Here is an 11,677-nt window from a genome sequence, read left to right as displayed (position 1 = left end):
ACAGAAACTGCCCAGTGGTGCATGGGCAGGGAGGAGGCAGTCAGTGGACCCCCATTCTGGGACACCATGGGGTCCATGCCCTCATTCTGTCACCACCACCCAAACTCCTTCTGCACCACTTGCCCTTCACAGGGTCAAGGTCCTCAAGGTGCCCAATGACCCATGTCACCTGCCCCAGACCCATGGGGACCCTTACCCTCATCTCAGGGTGCTGCTCCTAGCTGGAGACCTCCAGTGGAGGTGGGGACTTCATGGGGACAAGGACCTCTGAGTGCTGGCATAGGATCCTGTGAGGTCAGGGACCTTCAGACTCTCAGGGGACATGCCATTGAGGGTCGTGAGTGGGTGACATCCTCATACTGAGGTGGCCCTCTTCCCAGCTCCATGACCCTCTACTCCCCCAAATGCTGCTACTTTGTCAGGGTCAGGGTAACGGTCTTAAAATCACTCACAGGTTTCTCACCAGAGGAGAGGTGTCTTATTTAAAATTTGAGCTATAAATCCTGGTTACATCAGAACAGATCTTAGGCACAGCTACCTTCCCACTGCATGTCACCAGTGGCACAGGGACTACTGGGAGCACTGGGACTGAATGTACTGGAAGTACTAGGACGGGGGAGCTGGCTGGGCTCTGCTTGGTGTAAGGCAGCTTGGGAGGGCATTCTCATTGCATGCTGTCAGTGGCCGCTGGTAGCCCTGAGATGGGCTATACTGGGAGTCCTAGTGTAAGAGTACTGCGAGCACTGGCTGAGGGTACTGGGACCACTGGGCCTTACTGGGATGGGAGGCACTGGGGGCAATAGGAGCAGTGTGTTTTGGGGGCTGGTTTGGGGACTGGATGTGCTAGGGAGAGCATTTTGCAGGAGTATTTGGGGTTGATGGTGGATGTTTGTGAGCCATGGACTGGTTTTGCGGACTATTTGCAGGGCTTAAGGGTCATGGGACAAAGGCTGTCTCACAGAGTGGCTGCCCCCCACCATGTCTGAGCAGTGGAGTTGAAGGAGGTTTGGGAGTCCAACATGCTGCTGGAGTGGGAGCCCCCTCAGGATGACAGCAACTCCAAGGGCACCAGCTACACAGTGCAGAAGGTGATGGCGAAACCCCCACCCACTGCCCTCCAGCTGTCCCCCATCAGAACCCCCAGCTGATGCCTGGGTCCTCCCCTGGTGTGAGGGGCAGCCTAAGTGCCAGTGTTCCACTTCTGGCCTTGGGAAGAACCCCAGACATGTGGGTCTCCTGCCGGTTGTGGTGAGCCACCCAGATACCTGTGTCCCATCCTGATCCTAGGGGTACCATCTAGGCATCTGGGTCCCATCCGGAGGCCATCTGGATATCTGGGCCCTCTCAAGACTTGTGGAGAGCACGCCAAAATCTGGATCTCTTTGGGGAGCTGCCCAAATACATGTCCCTTCCTGGTTGTGGTGGGCACCCCAAACACCTGTCCCTTCCTGGTTGTGGTGGGCACCCCAAACACCTGTCCTCTGTCTCTAGAGCCCAAAGAAGGGGTCCAGGGGGGCCCTAACTCAGGCCATGTGTCTGTGTGTGCGTACCGAGGCCTGCCACTGAAGCCACTCGAGTTCCAGCAGGACACATTGTCGCATTCCACCGTGGGGAACTGCGAGTTCTTTTAAAAATAGATGGTCATGAACAAAATTAAGTCAAACGAGACAAACGTTGTACCTGAGAACCGTTTATTGGTAACAAAAAAACAAAAGGAAAATGAGTTACCCTACTAAAAAGGGTTAGAACAGACACAGCAAGACTAAGGAAAATGGGAAAGGAATGGGGGGGGGGGGAGCAGAGAGGGTGAGAGAGAGACAGGAAGAAAGGAGAAAAGGGAGACAAGGAGAGAGAAGGAGAGTGGGAGGAAGAGGGAGACGGAGGGAGAGGGAGAGAGAGAGAGGGAGAGGGAGGAAGCGAGAGGGAAAGGAGACATAGAGAAGAAGCGGGCATTACCACCACAGAGTCGGGGAGTGCCGTCGACATCCGCGAGGCGGGCAGGGTGCACACCGCCTGCCAGGAGCCTGCGCAGTTCTCGGAGAGGCGCGGCCCCACACGCACAGCTGCCGCGGCGACGGCCGGCCAGATACGAGGTGAGAGGGGATCGGGGAGGAGGTGTGGGACACTGGACAGGGTCACGGCGAGGATCGCGGTGGTAGGCAAGTTTGGATGCAGGTGGCTCAGGCAGGGACGAAGAGACGAAGCACGCAGGGCATTGGTGAGGGACACAGGGAGGCAGGATAGACACGAGGGAGAGCAAGAGCCAGCGAGGGCAGGAGAGCTAAAAGGCAGGCTGGGGCCACGGCAAAAAGCTAAGATTCAAAAGCAGGTTTCGAAAAGTAAGTCTCAAAAAGCTCCTCGAATCACCAAGCCACAAACGCAAAAACACAGTCTCAAAAAAGGCGCAAGCCAAAATCCCACCCTGAAAAAGCAAGTTCAGAAAGCCCCTGGGGCTTGGGACGCAGTTACTTTTTATTCCCCTGGCTCCTCCCAAAGCCAGCCTGCTGACAGGACACCATTGGCCCTGTGCAATGTCCCACTGCAGTCCATTGGTAGAGACCTTTTGCCATCCAGTTGGAGAGCCTCTCTGGGGTGCAGTGTCTTCGGTGTTTCCCTGCTGACTGCCTGTCCCATGTGAGATGCGAAGTGGTTGCCGGTTTAAGTCCCCCCAGACAAAAGGCTTTCCTCCATCTTCTCCTAGGTGCCTCCTGGACATGGCACGTGTGCACCCCCTCCTCCACATGCCTCTGAAAACCATTGCTGAGGCAAATAAAAACTGAATTGGCTCCTCACACCCCTGCTCAGCCCCGTGGCTCAAGCACCATGGCAGCTGCGTCACTGCCCTCAGCTGTGCTGTACCGGGGCAGCCCAAGGGGGGGCGACACTTGAGGGGGTGGAGGGGGCTGGGGTACCTCTAATGCTCCCCCCCCACCCCAAGGTAGAATGTGGATGAAGATCAAGGGGAGCAAGGGAATTTTGGGGTCCGTAGCCAGATGTCGCCACAATCCAAAGTTGGGTGGCTGAAGAACAAGGGGGCCATCAGGGGGGACCCCGACAGCCAGGGGTCCCTGGCCCACCACAGCTGCAAACCCGGGACTCGATGGTCTGTAAAAAGTCCCTTCCAGTCCGGCCTCCTCCATTCCTCCGGGACAATCGGCTGCCAGGGCCAGGGGTTACCTGGCAACAAGAGACACCACAAACACAGGCACATGCGGCTGGGGCTCAGGAAGGCAGAGGAAGAGGAGGAAGGAGGCTGCTGGCTGCCCACATTTCCATCTGCAGCTTTCCTCCCAGCACGAAGGCTCCCATCCCCCAGGACAGGTGCTGTGTTTTCGGGCAGGGCAGCAGCCATGGCCTCAGTCAGCCTGTTAGAGCTGCTGGATGAGGCCATCGGGACGCCCGAGGTCAATGTCAACTTGGAGGCGCTCCGCAAACTGCTGAGGGTCATACTGGAGCACCTGAGCCTGCTGGGCCTGCAGGATGTGATCCCCCAGGGGGCTGTGCCCGGCCCACAGGAGGAGGGGGGGCGGGTCCAGCACGGAGGCTGGGGCTCGGGGCACAGGACAGCCACCCAGGGGGCAGCTGCCTGGGAAGGACAAGCTGCAGGGGACCAGGAGTGGCCCTCCTGTCACCTCCGTGGCTGCCGACATGGGACAGATGGAGAAGACTGAAGCCAAAGAGAGTGGCATCTCCAAGGTAGAAGCTTTTCCCACCCCCCTCGGTGCTCCCCCCAAGATCCCCCCTCCTCTGGGGTCTGTGCCCTTATATCAAGGTTTGGTTGAAGCCCAAGCTCCAAGCAGCATGCTGAGTTTCATTGTGGGAAAGGGAGGGAGATTCAGAGAGAAAATCCGGGGCTGGAACACTGCTCCAAGTGCTTTGGGTCCTTCCCATGTTGGGTCTTTTCCTGCTGACCCAGGGTGTGCCGTAGGCTCCCCAGGACAGGGGTGGGAGCCTCTGGGGAGCTGCTTGCCTGGGGCTTGCCCCCTCCACCTGTCTCTCCTAGGCCACAGCTCTCTCCCAGGAGCCCCACAAGGAGATGGCTGGGACTGAGGCCGTGCAGTCCAACATGGGAGAGGAAATCCAGAGGATCAAGGAGGCACTTGGCCAGGTGAGCTGCCTCCATCAGCATGTTGCAGATCTGAGACAGCAGCCTGTGACCTCTCTGGATGCCAGAGGTTCAGCTGCATCTGGCTGTGCCAGATGAATGGAGAGTGCTGCCCACAGTGCCCAGCTATCTGGCTGGGCCAGACCCTGCACTGTACCCCACAGACCATGGTGCAGGCAAAGGTCCTGCAGGTCCCCAGGGACCCTCCCCTGAGGTTCATCCCCTCCACCCGCCTCTCCTAGACCACAGATCTCTGCAAGGATCTCCGTAAGGAAGTCAATGAGATGAAGGCCGCAGAGTCCCGCATGGGAGAAGGCATCCGGATGATCCAGGAAGCCCTTGGCCAGGTGAGCTGCTGTTTTTGGGAGTGAGTTGGGCCCTCCCCCACCCAGCCTCTCAAGACTTTGCCCTGCCACCCCTGCCCTGGGACCCTGGGTGTCACCCAGCATGAAGGGCACTTGGAGGGAAGAGTGGGAAGGGGGTCCCGTGAGGGAAGCATGGGAACTCAGCCTTGCCTACTAGGCACCCCCCACCTCTGCCTGCAGATCAACCTGGTAGTAGAGGTCACTGCCTGCCTCAGCCAAAGGGATGCTGAGGCACTTGGAACTAAATGGCCCCAAAAAAAGGGAACATGGGTGCTGGGAAGGAAAGAAGGTAAAGATCCACCAGTGCTTGGCAGCCACAGCCTGCTCAGAGTCTCTCTGGCTTGGGCCCAAGCTCAGTTGTGGATGCTGTCCCTCTTCTCATCCCACTCCAGGATGCTGCTGCCCAGCCACTGGTCCCCCACCACCAGTCTGCCCTTGCCAAGCCCCACACTTCAGACATGGACAAGCTGGGGCAGAGCCCTGGGGCACAGCCTGGATCCCAAGCAGGCCATCCAGCAATGGAGAGCATCATCAGAAACCTGTCTGAGCTCCAGGGCCAGATGTCTTCCCTGCAGAGCCTGGCCAGAGACCTGCAGGGTGAGAAGGAGAAGGTAAGCCCATAGCAGTCCCTAAGGGGGCTGCAAGGATGCCAGGGGGAGTTGTCAGAGAGAGGGCAGGCGAGGGAGAGCATGGGGTCCATGCCCTGACTCTGCCACCACCATCCTTCCCAGATAAGACAGCTGGAGGATGCTGTTGGAAAACTGGGTGTGACTGTAGCCAAGTGCGAAGTGGATGGCACCAATCAGATCCCCCTACAGCTGGAGTAAGAGGATGGGGAGAAGATTTTGTATTCCACGGGGCTGCAGGGGAACCGGGAGGTGTGGGGGGTGGCAGTCCAGGAGCATCAGGTTTGGGGAGCAAAGCTCACCTCCCGAGTGGCCTTGTGGAGGCTCAGTCTGCCTGTGCCCTCATCTTGCTGGCCAGGTCTGCACTGCAGGAGATTAATCAGGAGCAGAAGGAGCTGAGAGAAGAGCAGAAGATTACCAAGGCCACACTGAAGCAGCTGGTCACAGCTGACCAGCTTCAGGAGCGGGTGAGGTTTGGGGGGGCACTCCAGTTGTTGTCCTGAATGGCAGGGTGCTCCTTGTGGTGTTCCTGGCCACATTCCCTGCCTGGTCAGGGCCATCTGGCCCCCATGGCACCCGGGTCTGCTGGCTGCATCCATCCTATCTCAAAATCGATTCGTTCTCCCTTTTCTGCAGCTGAATGAGCTGAGGGCAATGATGGGGAGTGTGGGGCAGGAGCAGGGAGAGTCACAGACAGTGTGCCCTGACCGCAGCTCTGAGTCCAAGCTTGTGAGGAAGCTCCTACACCGCTGTGAGAAGCTCCAGGAGCAGGTGGACTCCCTAGTACCACAGCAGGTGCAGAGGTCACTGCCACAGAAGACCCAGGTAGGCAGCTGGCAGCATGGGGGGGCTTGGGAGGCTGTGTCAGGACCTCTTGTCTGGTTGTGCTCACTGCAGTGTAGAGCAGCCCCTTGCTACCCCCGAGTTTGGTTTCGACAGGTTGGTAGTATGGCAGGAAATTAAAGCCTTGATACAAATGTCCTGCTGGCACTGAGGGCTCATGGCTGATGGCTCAGTAACCCAGATCTGCCCCTGAGGGGCAGCCACACACCCCTTGCGTGACCCCATCTTGTGGTCTTCCTCCCTGGAGCAGGATGAGGAGCTGCTGAAGAGCATCCAGGCCACAGTCATGCGGGTGGAAGGGGACTGCGAGCAGCTCAGCTACATCACAGGGAGCCTTCGGGATGACCATCGCCAGCATCAGAAACATATCGAGGTTGGTGGCCAAGCCCCCCACAGGGTCAGAGTATCCCCCAGGCACACTGAGGCTGGAGACTGCCAGAGGTCTGATCCCCTGCCCACCTGCTCGCAGCCTTCTTGCTTCAAAGGGCCATTCCCAAAGAGCAGGGAGCATTGACTGGCCAGAACACAGCTCTGACCCTGCTGTGGTGTCATGAGATGCTTTCTGTATTGGAAGGCTCTGTTCCGGTCCCTGGAGGGTCTCGAGAAGAAAGCAGACAAGGAGGACCTGCTGCTGCTGGTATGGTTTTGAGGAGTCCATCTTCAGCCAAAGGGATTTTGGGGATCTTGGGCAGGGTGACAAATGTCCTTTGTCCTTTTGGGTGCTCAGTGGCAAAAGTGGCCTGGGTGTGGCAGAGGGAGGGTGTGAGTACTTCCAGACTGGCTGCAGATCCCTTGCCAGGTCCCTCTGTCTCCTTCTTTAAGTCCCTTTTGACCCCATGGGTGTGATGGGGTAAGCAGGCCACACAGCCCTGAAAAAAAAATGGCTCAGCAGAAACGTTTCTACCTCTGTCCCCAACATGTGCTGGCCCTGCCTGTTGTACCTCTGCCGTGTCCCCACTGCTCTCCTGCCTTTCCTCCCTGCTAGAAAGTGGACAAAGCTGCCCTGGGCAACAAAGTCAGTTGTGCCCATTTTGATGCGAGCATGGAGCGTCTGGAGGAGAGGTTGCGGGAGTTGCTGAGACGGGTGTCAGGCCAGGAGCAGCGCTGGAAGGAGGCCCAGCAGCAGTTCAGTGATGCCCTGGACTCCAAGGTGAGGGGTGCTTATCCTCACGGCACAGAACTGTCTCTTTTGTAGCCTTAGGCAGCATCCCGCTGAGGTTTCCCCCTCCGCTGGCTTTTCCCTGGGAACTACCGTGGTTCATCCTGGAGCAGCTGGTTGAGGGTGTATATCTGTCCATAGCTGGATCGCCTGGAGCTGGGGCCTTTCCAGAAGCAGCTGGAGGATACCTGGGCAAGGACCATCAAGGATCTCAGGGACGAGCTGTCGGTAGAACTTGACAACGCTGCTGGAATTAAGCAGTGAGTGAAATAGGATGGTGTTGGCTTTGGCAGCTGCACTGGCCTTTTTCCCTCCTGTATGGTACCCTGGCATCAGACCAATGCAGCTAACAAACTGCAGGGATGCTGACAAAGCAGCTACACCTTCTTCACCTATCAGTATCAGGTTCCCCACATCAAGGGAGGCACAGGAACGGACGTCTGCAGAACAGAGCTGTCCAAACCAAAACTGGGGTGTGGGTGCAAAGGTGCAAGGATGGAGGACAGAGGGTTGTTCCCCTGGGCAGGGGTGCAACGTGGTGCCACAGGCCTCAGTCATGACCTGCCCACCTTGGCAAGGTGTAGGGGAATTGTGAGCACTGACAAGGTATTGACACCAAGGCAAGGGCTGATTTGGATGGTACTGTGAGTGCCTGGCTCCTTCCCCTCATATCCCTGCGTACTGGGATATGGCCACAGTTCAGCAGTGCCAAGGCAAGCTTGTCTCCTTGTCCCCTTGGCTTGGGGGGAAACCAGGCTCAACATACCACAGTTCCCCCTGCAAACTTTGAGACTCCCTGCAGCAATGTGCCTGGCACATGTTAGTGCCTGTGAGCTGCTGGCTGTGTGCACTGCAGCCCTGTCAGGAGCTCATCCAGCCCTTTCTTCCTTAGGCAGCTGCTGGTCCCTTACAACTGCCTGTCCTGCGACCGGCACCTCAACATACAGGTGCCTGGCCCGTGAGTAGCACCCAGCACCGGTGTATTGGGGGGCTACTTGGGTGGGGTGGGGTGGGGTGGGGGCTTGGGTGCTGGTGATGCCCTGCTGTCTCAGGCACGGGGGTTGGAGTGTCTCCCTGGGAGGGTCTGACTGCTGAGCCCCCCCCGAAGCCATGTCTGTCAGATGTGGAGTGGGAACCCCTTCTGGGAACACCTCCCTGAGGGCAGCAGGCAGAGATGCTGTGGGGTACAAGCCTATGGGTTTTGGTGCTCTGCCCCAAGCTGGGGTGGCTTGTTTGTCCCCTATCACCCACCCACAGCTCCTGCCCTCCCCAGGCACATTGACACGCTGCCACTCTTCCCACTGCTGCCTAGCAGCCACGCTACACGCCTCTCTACCGTCACCACAGAGGAGCAAGCACAGCAGCACAGTCACAGGTAGGGGACATGGGGACCCATCACTGGCCTCTGGGGTGCCCGATAGTCCTGCCTTGGCAAGGGAGATCTTTTCCCTGAGTGGGGACGGAGGGGACCGGGGGGCCTGGGGAGGGCGGGGGAGCAGAGGGGGCCACAGAATGCCAGCTGTTCTTGCCCCAGGTCTCTGGGCTTTTAAAGTCTCTGCTGCACTGCTCCATCAAGCCCTGGCCTCAGTGGCACTGAAGCCACAGGTCTCAGCCTGACCTCAGGCTTGGTGGGGATTCAGCACAGTGGGATAGGTGTGGGTTTCCTGCAGCAGCTGTCAGGTAGTCAGCAGGGACGTCCCTCAGTGGGGAGCACCCTCTGCCCACCTCCCTGGTACAGTGGGATGAAGTCCAGGGCACCACAGTGCTGGATGATGAGCATCCCCATGCCCCATCCCTCAGGAAGCTGGTCAGTAGCAAGTTCGTGAAGTCGCAGAGCTGCAGGCGTCAGGACATGTCCAACACACCACCCAAGGATGTCCTATGGCTCTCCAAAAAGGTAGGGATGGTGATGAGGAATGTCAGGGAGGAACAAGGCTGGGAGAGAGATGCTGAGCATCTGGAGGGAATCCACCCTCTGTTTCCTTGAGGAGAGATGGGTGGGGAGGGTTGCTTGGGGATGCTGAATTGGGCCCCACATGGCAGCCAGCCACTCTCCTTCCCAGCTTGGCGTGACTGAGCTGCTGGGCACAGATGACCGTGTGGATCGGGGCAAGGAGCACCTCGGGTCTGAGGTGGCAAAGAGGGCACAGGATGAGCTGGGTATGGCCTATCAGCTGTTTGCTGGTGATGGGTGAGCAGGGCTCTGTCTGCATGCCTGGGTAGGTGCAGGGAGGGTCTGGGGTCTGGGGCAGGCTGAGGAGGGGTGGAAGCAGGATGGATGGGGGTGACTGGCAGATGGGACAACTGGTCCTTGGGTCCTTGGTGTTCAAGATGGAGTGCAGTGTGGAGATGGCCCTGGCCAGTGTGGGACAACAGCCCATATATTGGAGGGCAGGTGCCACTACCCTGTCCCTGCGGGTCTCTGGCTGTACAGATGCCCATGGGCTTCATGGGGCTTACCTCTGTCCTTCACCCCCAGGCACCACCACCTTACTAGAGCACCAGCCAGCCTCAGACCTCAACCACTGACTCCGAGCACTGTGGCATTTGCTGCAGATCCAGTCCCTGCCCATGGAATCAGCAGTCAGGCAGCTGGCTGGGACTAGGTGCTCAGAGCCCGTCATGAAGAAAAGACCAGGACAGCTGCCCCAAGTTAATAAAAAAATGGTAATCTGCTGTGTTTGGGATATTCTAAGCAAGATTGATTTCAAAAGTAACCCCCCGCTTCAGAGCTGCCATCCTAAAGCTGGACAAGTGCCACAGGGAAGGGCAGAGTCGTGGTGGGGACAGGAGCAGGAGAGCTTGGAGTAAGCCCCCAGACTGGGTCATGTGGGTGTGCGGGGGGTATGCCCAAGCCAGGTGGAGGGGCTGGGGTTGCCCCCAACCCATGGGCTGTGGAGGTGCAAGAGGTATAGTCCCTGGATTGCCCCCCACCCATGATGCTGGTGGCCCTGAGCTGAACTGCTCTTTGGTGAGGCTGCAGCAGCACCATGCATCTTGGGGGAACTCGAGGTGAGCCCGAGCAGCACTGCTCTCTCTCCCGCATCAGGCTCAGGGCAGAATTCAACATCATTGGCATCGGGCCGTGGGAATGTAGCAAATCTCTGGGACCCTTGCAGGGGATGCTCAGCTCCCTGTGGAAAGTGCAGTGGTGATGCTACTGTCACTGCTGTCCTCACCATCCATGCCATCTACTGTCCCTGGTGTCCATTAGGTGACAGTGGTGTCCTCTAGGTCCTTGGTGTCCCATAAATTACGGTGACCTTGCAGCCGGTGCAGTTTCCACACCACCTGTCTCTCCCAAAGTTGAGGCCCTCAGGGTGTCCAGTGACATCATCTTCACCTGCTTCACATTCCACAGCCCTGTGGGGAGGCCCCAACCTCACTCTGGGGTGCTGCTCCCAGGTGGAACCCTCCAGGGGGATAGGGACTGCCAGAGGTGGGGACATTAAGGGTGATATGTGGTGCTGTATTTCCCCACTCTTACTAAATTGTCTGCCTTCCGCATTGTCCCCTCCTTCCCCTGGCCCTAGTCCTGGCCACACCCTCAGGTTCTCCCTATTGGTTCCAGTACCCCAGTTCTGCCCATGTACCGCCCCTGTGCCATGAGATCGTTTGTCCACGTGCTCTCTCCGCCCCCCTCATCCCCACATAAGACCCCAAGCTCCCTGACCACCTGGTCTCTCTGCCTCTGGGAACTGGCTGGTCATCATGTGAAATAAAGTTCCCTCTTAGGTCGCTATGCAGGGGACCCTTCTCGCCTCCTTTACCATCACCGTGTTGCGGAGCCCAGCTAGCTGGAGTAGGAGTGTGGGGCCACCGAAAAGGGCTATGGGAGAGCAGAACATCATCCTAAGCAGCCCCGCAGCACTTTACAGGAAGGTTGCAGCTTGCTAAACCAAACCAAGCAATGCAACAGTGATAGATCTGTGAGGATAGGGATATCAGGGGCATTGGGAATCTTAGAAGACTGGGGACAACCATAAGGACACTCATAAATGAGTCTCCATAAGAGACTCAACTTATGGAGACAGAGACCTCTGCATCTGGTTTAAGAGTCTGGGAAACACCAGGGCATCAGGGGACATGCAGGAATAGAGGTCAGAGTGAGTGTTTGGGTACACAGGACCGTGACTGTCACACCAAGCCCATGGTGCTCAGCACCCAGCAGGCTTAGCTGTGGGCACCCACAGGGGACAGGGGCCATGCCTCTCTTCTCACCGCCCTACATGCTGGTGACCACCCACAGCCTTGTGAGGACTGGGTGATGGTGGATGGGTGAGGGGTTCTCAGGAACCAAAAGGTGCCCCACAGGGCATCTTCTTCCATGTGGTGCTGGTCAGGGGTCCCTGGGCTTTGATCCAGGCAGTCACCATTGTGGGCACCATCCACCCCAACATCATTGGGATAGCTTGCTGGGGGGCCATGGTGAAGAGTGGCAGGATGAGGGGTGCTGGGTGCTGAAGGTGCTGGAGAAGGTTGGGGACATCTCACCCTGGCTGCAGGGAGTTGGGATGTTGAGGGATGAGGATAGCTTGGGATTTGAGGTTCCTGAGAGCCCACAGCTGGATGCCTGGTC

General features: G+C 58.1%; 1 protein-coding gene across 5 annotated transcripts; it reads left to right on the top strand.

Moving 5' to 3' along the window:
• Positions 1 to 3,612: 3,612 nt before the first annotated feature.
• On the top strand, positions 3,613 to 9,793 carry LOC104685163 (glutamine-rich protein 2-like). Of its 5 annotated transcripts, none has more exons than XM_039567245.1 (16): positions 3,613 to 3,696; positions 4,004 to 4,108; positions 4,348 to 4,452; positions 4,863 to 5,081; positions 5,202 to 5,293; positions 5,455 to 5,563; positions 5,733 to 5,921; positions 6,190 to 6,312; positions 6,514 to 6,576; positions 6,925 to 7,089; positions 7,240 to 7,358; positions 7,991 to 8,056; positions 8,372 to 8,473; positions 8,899 to 8,995; positions 9,162 to 9,258; positions 9,578 to 9,793. In XM_039567245.1, the coding sequence occupies exons 1-16, from the start codon at positions 3,649 to 3,651 to the stop codon at positions 9,625 to 9,627; spliced, it is 1,749 nt and encodes a 582-aa protein (XP_039423179.1). In that variant the 5' UTR covers positions 3,613 to 3,648; the 3' UTR covers positions 9,628 to 9,793. The 5 variants fall into 5 exon arrangements, with proteins under 5 accessions (XP_039423179.1, XP_039423178.1, XP_039423180.1 ...); XM_039567244.1 differs by having other exon boundaries at positions 6,187 to 6,312; XM_039567246.1 differs by lacking the exon at positions 9,162 to 9,258 and having other exon boundaries at positions 6,187 to 6,312.
• Positions 9,794 to 11,677: the final 1,884 nt, after the last annotated feature.

This window comes from Corvus cornix, chromosome Z, assembly GCF_000738735.6.
Source record: "Corvus cornix cornix isolate S_Up_H32 chromosome Z, ASM73873v5, whole genome shotgun sequence".
Classification (NCBI taxonomy): domain Eukaryota; kingdom Metazoa; phylum Chordata; class Aves; order Passeriformes; family Corvidae; genus Corvus; species Corvus cornix.
This window is presented reverse-complemented; position numbering and strand designations above follow the sequence as displayed.